This window comes from Pelodiscus sinensis, chromosome 10 (genome assembly GCF_049634645.1).
Source record: "Pelodiscus sinensis isolate JC-2024 chromosome 10, ASM4963464v1, whole genome shotgun sequence".
Lineage (NCBI taxonomy): Eukaryota > Metazoa > Chordata > Testudines > Trionychidae > Pelodiscus > Pelodiscus sinensis.
The window spans coordinates 33,408,082-33,420,504 of NC_134720.1; the positions used below are offsets into that span (position 1 = coordinate 33,408,082).

A 12,423-nucleotide genomic window follows, 5' to 3' on the forward strand; every position below is an offset into this window, starting at 1 on the left:
CTGCTCTGGATGCAAGAGCTCTTCATTTATCCATAGAAGTGGTATAGTACGGCCAATGGCAATGCAAGCTCTATCACTGTGCCCTGTAACCGGACTTCTGGGTTTTTGTGGAGAGATGGCCATAGGGAAAGGAGAAGGCAGTGCAGTTACTTTCCATGGCCATTCAGTTGATTTAAAAACAAAAATAATGTCTGTTCTTTGAGTAGCATCCCTATGGGCCATGGAGGATTTGCAGGCTTGGGTAGGCTGGCTCGCAGCTGGCCTGGCCTACCCCACCCACTCACCTGTTGGAGCTTAGAGGGTGCCCCACCAGCTCCAGAGTTTATGGTAGATCTGCAGGAAGTCAGCTGAGCATAGTCCATCCCTATCCCGGAGTGTTGGGTGGTTTGAGAGCATGGCCCCTAGTGCCCCAAGTACTGGGTGGGTGGGTGATGTGAGCATTGGCTCCAGCCGCCACTTGGAGTCCCTGACTGCAAGCCAGCCCTTGCTAGCTTCAGCCCAGGTCACAGGTACCAGAACGCTCCCAAAAGGTGAAGAGAGGAAGCCCCCTGCTTGTGTCCCAGCCCCAGGGCAGATGGAGGGACCTAGGCTCCCCACAGTTGCCCAGGCAGCTCTTCCTGACCTGGCTCTGGCCTGGAGAAGAGGGTCTCTGAGCTGCAGCCTGGCTATAACAGCTATGCAGGAAGTTGTTGGGTGCTATGGTGGATTTCCCACCTGCCTGGACTGCAGAGATGCTTCACTTTAGGTGTGCTTTCAACTTTCTAGTTCCAGAAAACCAAAACCCTTGGTACTCCCCTGCCCTGAGGCCTTGCCTCTGCCCCCTTGCTGTGGTCTTATTTTCCTCCCTCCACCCCCTCATTCCATCCCCTCTCCCTGTAGCGGCAGACTGGGTCACTGATCCTTAGGGGATGCCCTTCACTTTCATTGGCCATTGGATCTATTGTATGCATTCCCACAACTTCTCTAATAGTTCTCAAATTTCTGCTCAAAATAAAAAAGGACAAAGCCAGAGTCGTCCTTATATTCTGATATGGCCTAGTCAAACATGATTTCCTTACCTGCTACAGCTGCCCAATTGTTCATGAATTGCTCTATTGTGCCTCATCTTCTGTCTTAGGAAAGTGGAAAGATCCTTCACGTTTGTCTCAAAGCATGGTTTACTAGTGGTTCACAGGAAGAGAACCTGCTCGGAGGAGGTAAAGAATATTACAACACCATCTGTGCTACACATATTTTCAAAAAAAAGGAAAATATTTGTCTGGTGTGACTTTAGACATAGTCTACTAATGACCTCATTGTGGCTAGATATACTGGACTGTATCTTAATACTAAAGTCCAGGACTGTTTCTGAGTTCCATTAGAGATCACTTGGCAGCTATCAGTTTCCCATTTCAGTAGAGGGTTATTTTTTTTTCGCTCACCCTAGAGCACAGATGGATCGCCTTTTCACAGTATTTTTAAAGACAAGGTTATGTTGTGACCTTCCCACCCCAAATGTTTAGGTAAAGTTTCCCCTGAGTTCCATATTAACCAATCCATTCATCTGCCTGTCTTCCACCCTGAACATAAATAAGGGATACTGTTGCAGATGCTTATGTCAGGAAGCCCTATCCCTCTATCTGGGTAGGATTAACCCTTCTGAAGGACCCCCACATTTTTCTTATTCGCAGGAAGGTCAAAAGGGTCTGAAATATCTAATTAGATTTCTCAAGTGGATGTTTGATTACATTTATTCTTGCTATGAATCTTGTAATAGTCAGCACCTTTGGACATATGAACTCATTCTATGAGGTCCATGTCCATCTCTATTGCATTTCTCGAAAGTGCCAATTATTGAAATATGAGAGTATGGTGTTTTAGCTTCTATACATAAAATAGTTGAATGCTATGCAATAACTCCTGACTCTTCTGACACTGTGTTCAGCTTGGCTGTACTTTCTTCAGTACTCGAGTCTACTCCTAAGCCCCCTCTGCCTTAAAGGGAACTGCTGAGTAGTCACCAGGGTGTGGTGCACCCTAGGGACACTACTTGAAGAAAAATGGTTTCTCTGCATAACTGTTTTTTTTTTTAAAATAGGTGTACGTATGGGTGATCCATTACCTGACTTCCTCTGGTATAGGGTTCTTTGTGTTAAAGAAGAAACAGAGTGGCCTGCCTGTGCAGTTCTATATAACAATGGCGTGAAACATGAGGTTGACTAACCTGAACATATGGGCCAAATAGACACTCCTGTGAGATCTCCAAAAGGGCACAAGCATCCCTAGGGATCACATACTGCACAGGATGAATACCATTTCTTTCGTAAGTAACACTTTTTATTAGTAGATTGCAAAGCACTTCACAATCCCTGAGGGGGATTTAGCCTCATAAAACCCCTGTGGGATAGGGTAGTAGTATTCTCTCCTTTGTGCTGAGGATCCCCATCTGAAAAGAGAGACTACATTATTTTCCAGTCACACTGAAAGTTTTGCAGCAGTGCAGTGAATTGATCCTGAATGTCCTGAGTCAATGCTGTTACTACACCAAACTCCTTCTCTAGTCTTCTGAAACTAGAAACAATGATGCCAGTTAGTGTCAGTTCTGAAGATCCTTATATCTCTGGGGAAGTGGACTGAGATCATCTAATTTCAAAACTAGCTACTGATCAGCCATCAGCTAGTGTTAAATTTCAGCAGCAGCCCTCAATGCCACTGGGAGGATCTCCCTCCTCTTTCAAGTCAGCTGTGAGATCTGCCTGGAATATACCACATGGCATTCTGGTGACTATTTAAAGGGCTAGGGTGGCAGTGGTGGCCAGGAGCCTTGGACCCTTTTGAATCACTGGACCCCGAGATAACTGCCGTCTTTGCCTCCTCTTGCCTCCCCCCCCCTTCCAGCCAGCAGGGCTGAGGTTCAGTCACTACTTGCTTCAGCCAGCTTTCAACTTGCAGCCTAGAATTAAAAAGTTTACTATTCCCTTACTCAGTCCCTTGAGTGGCCTTTTTCAAGCTTTATATTTTAATTAGCGTGGCAAAATCTGACATGGACAATCCAGAATTATTTTAAAATAACTCCTTGATGTACAGAGTTATTGTTAATTACACAGTTTCTATTCAGGAAATTTAATTATGGTGGAGGGAAAATGTCCCTCTGGCATTTTATTTCATCTTTCAGAAAAGGCAGCCTGAAAATGCTTCAGCAAGAACATTCTGGAAGCTTGTTGTCTAGACTGATGTAAGTATAATAGCCATCCATAATGGATTTGTGAGATGATCCATGAAATTGACCAAAAAGTCTTTACTGCAGGATAAAGGCTTTTGACTAATCTTGTTTAAAATTCATTTTCTTAATTTAGAAGGGAGGTATGGGCCTGGTCATTGGAACCTAAACACCTCTCAGCATTTCATTAAATGATGTCCTTGCAATTTTATGGTAAATGCAAATAGGATTGGTTCACTCTCCTTTCTGTTTCATTTGGTTTGTTGGATTATTTTTTTTTCTTTCCTTTACATATGTCTGTATAATTTGCTTTGTGTTAATCAAGATAACCTCTCAGGTGCAGCTGTTCATACAGCACCCTGAACTACTCTTAACATCAGGTAAAAGATAATTGAGTGTGCACATCCCAGGTATTTTATACAAAGAGATTAACACTGGGATTTGTACAACAAAATACCAGTTGGGATGTGTTGGTGCTATGGAAATACCATACAAAGCTGTTCAGGGCTTGTACACAGCTCAGCAGCTTTGAGATGTGTACACCCTAGCATGTCTTTTTCTTGCTAGAGCAAAACTCATCTCTATTAAGATTTTACTTATCCAGAGAAACATCACAAATTAAATTTTGTGATTTGGTGGGTTGTTGGTTGTTCATTTATTTTGATTTATACATCATTTATAACTGTCTAGCCATACATCATAGGCTCCTTGACATCACAGCCCAAGTACAGTACAATTTAATGTAACTTATATCACCAGTGAACAAGGCCCCAAGTACTTGAATTCTCCTTCCTCCCTTGTAAATTTTTTTTTAAACTCCTCCACTTTGAAATGCTAAGAGCAAGGAGCGGAGTGAATTCCAAAGCTGTGACATCTTTGCAGAGCATGCCCAGCCAAAAGCCCCTCTCATTTTTATCCATGAGCAGCCATCTTAAGTACCTATGCTGATATCAACTGTGGCAGAATAGCATGATAGAGAAATGGCCTATAGCTATTTAAGGCTTGAGAGGTCAAAACCAAGGCCTTAAGTTCATCCTAAGAGAGTAGTGGTTTAATATGTTCATGGTGAGATTTTCTGTTTACCAAGCAAGTCATTTTTTTTCCACACTAGCTTCACTGTCCAGATGGTTTTAAATGAAGACCTATGTAGCTCTTGCAGTATCCCTGGAGCAGGGTTACTCAACTTTGGAAGCCCCAGGAGCCCCAATGATACTCACAGCACATGCCAATTGCCACAACTTAAATGTGGTTGTATTGTGTGTGTGTGTGTGTGTGTGTGTGTGTGTGTATATGTGTGTATATGTGTGTATATATATATATATATATATATATATATATATATATGCAAATAGCTTCTTTCACACTAACGCGCATGAATACAAAGATTGGCCATGTCTGGGTTTTACTGATGTTTGTATCAAATAACTTTGTGTATTATAGACCAATATTAGGCTACGGTCTTACTGTTTTCCAGTTAACAGGAAGCACCCAGAAGTTAAATTTTATTTTTCCATTTCAGATTTGAATATTCAATTGGACTCTTAGGCTATGTCTACACTGCAGGCCTTTTGTACAAGAACAGTTGTTCTTGCGCAAAAACTTGCAGAGCGTCTACACTGCACATTCTTGCGCAAGTAAATTTACAGTACACCGTCGGAAAACAGGTCGTCTTCTGGAAGAGTTATTCCTCTCCCCATGAGAAATAAGCCCTCTTGCACAAGAGCTCTTCTACAAGGAGGCAGTATAGATAGGCAACATGAATTTCTTGTGCAAGAAAGCTCTATGGCTAAAATGGGCATCTGAGCTTTCTTGCACAAGTGTCCACACAGCCACGGATGCTTTTGTGCAAAAGCACATGGCAGTGTGGATACGCTCTTGTGGAAGGCCTTTTGCACCAGGACTCTTGCTCAAAACAGTTCTTGCGCAAGAAGCCTGCAGTGTAGATATAGCCTTAGATTTTAAGACCAGAGGGGCCTAGAAGAAGGCTGGGCAAAATGTGGCCTCGGGGCCACATCCAGCCTGCAAAGCTGGATCTGGCCCACAGGTCACCCTTCCAGGACCCTCAGGCACACAACTGCCGTGGGATTAAAGTGCAGTCCGGTTGCTCTGTGCTCTGGAGAGAGAGAGGCTTTGTGTGATCTCCCTGTCCCCAGCCAATTTCTCAGCTCCTATTGGCTGGAAACAACCAGCCAATAGGAGCTGAGTGATTGGGATGAGAGCTGTGCAAGCCTCCTCTCCCTCACAGAGTTGAGTCACATGGAGGGAATAGCCTGTAGCTCTAAGTGATCTGGGGCTGCAGCATGCAGGGAGCCCAACCTGCCTTGCAGGTGCTGGCTAGGAGATACTTAGGTAAGCGCCTCCCAGCCAGAGCCTGCCTCTGGTACCCCTACCCCTCTCACACTCCAACTCCCTCCCCTAGGTCATCATCCAAACCCTTTGCACTCCTCTGTCCTAGGTCAAGACTCCCTCCCAGACCCTGTACCGCCTCCTACACTCTTCTGCTAGGCCAGAAATCCTCTTCTGCACCCAAACACCCTCCCAAGCCCTGTACCCCAATCCCTGGACCCAGGACACAACCCCCTCCTTTATCCAAACTCCCTCAGACCTCACACAGTCTCCTGCACCTCAGTCCTTTACCCTGTGCACCCTTCTGTACTCAGCCTCCAGCCGAGACCCCCCACATCTCCTTCAAAGAAAAGTGCGGCTCTTGACCACTTTCCAAAAATCTTGGAGTGGCCCCCCATGAAAAATTATTGCCCACCTCTGTTCTAGGGCTTGTACTATGCAGAAGGTCAGACTTGATGACTATAATGGTTCTTTCTAGCCTTTATGACTCTCTAACACACACATGCATACAAAAACAAACCCCTATGGAACAAACGGAGGGGAGGTTATTTTTATTTCAGGCAGTTAGCAAGTGGTTTATTCCCCGTAGCATGAGGATTTACATGCCTCATCTTTGCTCTCTCTTACACCTATGGCTGTTTTTAAAGCCATTGAAATGGCTCATGGGGCAGCAGACTGGTGTAACAGAAACCTTTTTAACAATTAAACTCTCTTCTGCCTTGCATTTTTCCTTGGTCACATTGGCTTGGTTGTTGCGGAGTTAGTTTCTTGTGGGAGTTAAAACATGTATGTAAGGAGGGGGTTGTGTTGTACAATGTACCCTCTGCACTCCTAGCAGGGTCTCAGCACTGACTGAGCTGGAAGCATGCAGGCTGCAAGCAGAGAGAAGGCTGCTGAAGTATAATCCTGTTCTGTGTTCTTTACAGAATAAAACCTGTTGCTGGTAGTTTGCCTGAGTGGATCAAGTCTGAAGTTTATAAGGGATTAATAAGGAAATAAGTGAAATAAACATTGACACACAATGTAGATCACAAACATGAGCCTCAGCCCCAGAGTTGTACAAAGTCACAACTCTTTCCATATGTTGAATAACCTCTTGCTGGGCTAGTGAACAGAATGAGCCACCTTTTAATCCTTTGTCTTCTTTCCGCATCCACCACTTTCATCCCTTCACCTCAATCTTGGCCCCAGGGTTGCCAGGTGTCCAGTTTTGGACCGGACAGTCCAGTATTTGAGCTTTCTGTTCAGGAAACAAATTGAGAATATAAATGAGAAATATAAATGTCCAGTATATTCTAAATCAGATGTAATGTAAATTGTGATGTAATGTTAAGTGTGTACAGTATTTTTGTTGAAACCATCTGGCAACCCTACTTGGCCCTAGAATATAGATTTGCTTATTTGGTGTTTTTAAATGGATAGCATAGGGTTCCTTTCCAATCATATAACAAATATCCTGCAGTTAAAAGACAGGAGCCTTACACAACTGTAGAAGAAGGGAATGTAGGCTAATGCTCCCTTATTATTAGGCATCTTCCCCTTGGAACAGTATCCGGTTCTTCTTCTTTGAGGAGTGTCCCTGTTGGAGCTTCACCTTAGGTGTCTGGGGCACTGCTCTAGTCAGGGAATTTTAGCACTGCCCTCAGTAGGCTGTGCATACATGGTAGCCAGCATGCATGGGCAGCGAGTTATATGGACTCTTGGTGCCTATGCTCCAGCAATATTCAGAGCTTGGGGCCCTGCTCCATCAGTAGTTGGAGCTGGGTCTCTCCCCTGACCCTGCCTGGAGTGGGCCCTGGCCCTTCTCCACCTGCTGGCCCTCCCCCACCTGCCGGCCCCCCCGCACATCCTCCCACCCCAGTCCCAGAGCATCTTTCCCCATCCCGTCCCGTCATGTCCCATCCCTGCTGTGCGCAGCTTTCAGTCTGGCTCCCCCTTGCCGGTGTGCATTGCCAGCTGCTGTTGCCATGCGAGGCATTTACAGGTGAGCGGGGAGATGCCCGGGTGTGACATGATGTCACAGCACGGGACTTTAAAACCGCTCGGTGCGGCATTGCACTGCACAGCCTAGCTCTGGGTTCAGAGTCTGGGGACTTCTGGGGCCCGAGTGCAGACTCTGGCCCCGCAAAGTGGAAGGCAGAAGGTAAGGTGAGTGAGGGGGAGAGGGAAAATAGGGGAATGGGTGGGAGAGGCAGGGGCCTTTGCGGAGGGGGAGGGGAAGAAAGGGGAAGGCACCAAGGGACAGGGTGGAGGAGAAACAAATGATGGGGGTCTAAGTGCAGACAATGAGGAAAAGGGCGGGAGGGGAGGTGGCAGTGGGAAGGAGGACAGGGTGATGCTGGGAGAGGAGAGAGTAAGGGCATTGGGAGCCTGGGGGGGAAGAGGAGGTGCTGGGAGAAGGCTTGAATGAAGCGGTGGGAATGAGAAAGGTGGAGATGGAGCAAGTCATGTGAGGGCACAGAGGGGCATGAGAGGAATGGGGGCAGAGAGTGGTAAGGGGGTGGGCATCAGGGAAAAAGAGGGCAAAGGGCACAGAGGCAGTAAGGGAAGGGCGAGGAACCAGGAGGGTGCAGGGCTAAGGGAAGGTGACACCTTTTAGTTCTGGTCATGTGTCCATCTTGCCCTGAGCGTGTTACCTCCAGAGGTGTGGCTAATAGGGGGCAGGGGATGTGGCTAATGGGGGACAAGGGCATGGTTAACGTGGATCAGGGAGTGTGGCTAATGGAGCACCACCAAAAATTATACAATCCTGCCACCTCTGTCAACATGTGCTGGTGCAGCCACTCATCATGTGCAGCCGCCCATTCCTTTAGTTCCTTCTCTGCTGCCGCTGGCTTCAGTCAGAACCGAAGTGCCCTCCAAATAGTTTGTAAATCTCATTAGAGTTAGTTTAATGTTGTAGTTATTTTTGTAGTTATTACTGTTAAGGTGCATCCACATTGCACCATTATTCCGGAATAACAGCTATTACTCTGGAATAACAATACAAGCATCTACACAGCAATTCTGTTACTTTGAAATAAGCTTGAAAATAACAGTTTATTCTGACTCTTGTAAACCTCATTGCATGAGGAATAATGCCTCTTCCAAAATAGCTGTTTTGGAAGAGGGTGTGTATGGATGCAGCACAGGGCGTTATTTTGAAATAAGGGGCCTCCAGGAAATCCCACAGCTGCCCTTCTGGCCACTGTGTCCAAACTCCTCAGAACTCTATGGTTCCTCTTCCTCTGCAGCCCTTAAAGCTGCAGACACAGGGGAAAGGGCTTGGGGCAGGAAGCTGGCCCTGACAGCCTCCAGCCACCCCGCTCCTGCCACAGCACAACATCTGGCCAGCATGGATGACCATTGAGCCACTCAAGAGCTCTCCACTGCTCCCAGGGAGTACTCTGATGGCTCCTAGATGCCTGCCAGGTGCTGAAAGACGCGCTGTCTTGGTCTGGGGCAGAGATCTTAGCCCTCATTGAGGTGTGGGGCAAAGAGGAAATCCTCCAGGATGTCCGCTTCAGATGGTACAACATCAATGGTTGACTTCCCCACGCTGAACTGGTTGCCCATGGATCAGTAACTGTTGGGCGGGGTGAGCTTCCACATTGTGATAGCAACCTATTTCTTCAGGGGTACGGTGGGTTGCATCTGGATGTCCCATCATGTGAGAGCAGCTGCAAGCCAGGCTTAGAGCTCCAGAAATGTCTCCTTCCTCATGCAGAAATTCTGGAGCCAATGCTGGTCATCTGACTGCTTCATAATCAGCCGGTCCTACCAGTTTGAACAGGTGTCCAGCCACCAGAAGCAGCACGCCACAGTGGGGTGTGGTTGAAAGAGCTGCACTCCCACACATATGTTGATGGTCTTCTCAAACAGCTCTGGGTCAATGTGTGCCAGAGGCAGCTCTAGCTTCATAGTTGGGAGCACTATTGTGCCCAAAAACAGGGTAACCAAAGCATGCAGTGGAAATGCTTTGCTGTCTCTCAGAGAGGTAGGCAAAAAGAAGAACCTGAGAAATGTCTGTACAGGGAGGTCCCTTTAAGCATATATCTTCTGGAATAGCTTTCTCTGAAATAAGCATGCAGTGTAGATGTACTCTTAGTTGTTAAATAGTTGTAGTTAGTTAAATATTTTTTATTTTTCTCCTGTTGAGGCCTTTCCCAGTTCGCCATCTTTCCTTCTGGGATGCTGTAGCCAGACAGAACCCCCCGCCCCTCTCTCTCCCCTCGTCCCTCCGAAATTCTTGGGAGGGAGAATCCGCGGGAACGAAATTCTGTCTTCAAGGCTCCAGGGCCTCCAAAGGTGCTGGAATAACTATGGCCCTGGATGCTAGACAGAAACCAGATAACAGTGGCAGTTGGGCCAGCAGACAATCGGGGCCTTGGGCTTCTCTTGGCTGGTACCAGTAATTGATACGCCTACACAACGTCCCAGAAGAGGAATCTGCCGCCCCATCAGGAAAAGAATGTCCAGCCCTAATGATTTAGTTACCTCCACCTGACAGGTGCAAATTAATCTTTGGCAATTCCCTGTGGGAGCAGGTGTCACAAAGAAGTTCCAACTTAATTGGCATTTTATGACAAGAGAAGCGTCTACGTGACCACAGGGGTATAAAGTGGGGTCCTATGCCCCACTGTAATTGGAGATCCAACCATATACCTGCTGGTCAGGCAGTCCTGGACCCCCCGGGATTTTAGGGACGCCTTCATCTCATACCAACTGTTTCCCATTGGGATTGAGAGAAACACTGGCTTCGCCGGAGTAAGGATCGCAGAGGTGAGAATATGCCTGCTAGGTGTTTGTTTTGCACGCATTCAATAAGAGCTCAGAGAACCAAATGGTGTTAGGGTACCTTTTTAGTGACTTTTATTGTATTTCTGTCTTCTCTTTGTAGTATCTTTGTTATCTGTAACACAGCAGTAACATTTAACAGCTAAGCTTGCCTTGTAACAATAAAGCAGTAACTGTTTAAGTTTTAACCTGACTCCTGTTGCTGTAACAGAACTGAACACAAAAGAACCATAGCTGGTTTGGCTAACTTGCCGCAGTCAGGGATAAAAGCAGTAAGAGCTGAGCGCTGAGTCGGGCAGACTCTTGGGGTGTCCATCGGCCATTAGGGTCGCCCGCTGCGAAGGGACTCTGTCCTAGTAGTTAGACTTGGATGTGATAGGGCTCTGTGATGGGGTGGCGTAACCTCGCACTAACTGGGCCCCCCCGGGGGGCAGAGAGATGCGGAGCGGCTTTCCCCGCCACAGGGGAAGTGGTGGCTGCGGCAGGAGAGTGCCATCCAGTGGGTGGCTTGGCCGGCACTCCCATGGACATGCTGGGGGAGGCTTCCCCCACCCCGGGAGGGACCGCGGTGACGGCGGGCATATGCCACACGGACAGTGGCAGGGCTGGTGCCTCCACTGATGCCCCAGGGGAGGCCCTGATGCACGCTGACGTCGGTGTGGGGAAAGACGCTGGGGGCGGGGTCAGCAGGAAGTGGGGAGGAGCTGACCTGGTAGACGCTGGCACAGGTGTCCCAGGAGGAAGGGGTGGCGTCCCCCACAATATAAAGGCAGCAGGGGCACTTGGACGAGGGAGGCCAGCCAGAGCACCGGAGTAACGGTAACGGAGTAACGAGGAGTAACGGTAGTTCGAACTAGGAAGCCTAGTTCGAACTACCTAGTTCGTGCCCCGTGTAGCCGCGTGGCACGGGGTTCGAATGAGCGGGGATTTAAAAATGGCGGAGCCCCGCTTATGCAAATGAAGCCCGGGAAATTCAAATCCCGGGCTTCATTTGCAATTGCAGTATGCCTACATTACCCTCCTATTTCGAATTAGGAGGGTAGTGTAGACATACCCCCCGGTACTGATGGGTTCCAAGGGTCTAAGGACCTTGCTAAGGCCAGCTCCAAAGGCACCAAGCAAGTCTAAATCTAAGTCAGCACTTTTGGTGCCATTGAACTTGACACTGGTGCCAAAGCCACAACCCTCTTCGGTACCAAACATGCCCATGACACCCCCAGCACCAAAGAAACAAACACATGGCACTGATGACACCCACCACGGTACTGCCTTTGGCACTGACAGCAATGGCATCTCAGCCTTTTATGACTTCTGAGGAGCTGCGAGTCACCTTGGTACTGACAACCCTACTTGACCTCGGCCAGATTTAGTTTCTTCATGGCAGGAGAGTCAGCACCGCCATTCTCCAGTGACGAGGATGAAGAGCCTGTAGTGGGTACTCACACTCCCAGATACTCTTCCCCCAAGCAATCCCAACCACCAATGCTCACCAACTGGCCCTATTGGGATTCCTGGGAATGATATAGAGTGCAATAGCAACAACAGCTGTAGCCTCAACCACCTCCTTCCTGCACAATTCAGGCTCCATCTCTGTGCTCTCTCGACAGATCTGTACTCCAAGAAGAGGAAGTCAGCTTCAAGTGAGGAGATCTCTGCTTCCTCGCTACCTCCCACCCATATTTCATCGTCACCAGATGACACTATAAAAGGTATTTTACAAGCTGCCCTGATCTGCAATGTACCCTTCTCAGCTACATAACTTAGGATCTGAGTCGTAACAGAAGAAATGGCGTAAAGAATTTTCACAGCAAGCCCCTTATTTATTTAAATAATCTTCAAATAGTATTAGAAGAATCCTTTACATGGTTTATAAGCATCAAATATGTAAAGTTATTTGAAGTGGGTGTGTTTAAGTTTGGTGATTTAGTTATCAGCATAAATAAAACACAATTTAGTGCAAATTGCTTTAACAACATGGTGTCAACTCACAGGGCCAGGGCCCAACAGGGTGGTAGATTCAGTTCGACAGAGTCTATTAGGGATAGTTGCTTTTATCAATCTTACTATGTCACTACTATTACAGGCTTAGTACTGCCAGATGG

At 47.3% G+C, this 12,423-nt stretch overlaps 1 protein-coding gene across 2 annotated transcripts in view; it reads left to right on the forward strand.

Moving 5' to 3' along the window:
- The window catches only part of OTOL1 (otolin 1), a 124,194-nt gene that overhangs the window by 15,256 nt on the left and 96,515 nt on the right, over positions 1-12,423 (forward strand). For both annotated transcript variants that reach the window (XM_075937856.1, XM_075937859.1), the window contains one exon: positions 11,929-12,030. In XM_075937856.1, the coding sequence (XP_075793971.1) occupies positions 11,929-12,030 (102 nt within the window). The remainder of the gene's footprint in view (positions 1-11,928; positions 12,031-12,423) is intronic.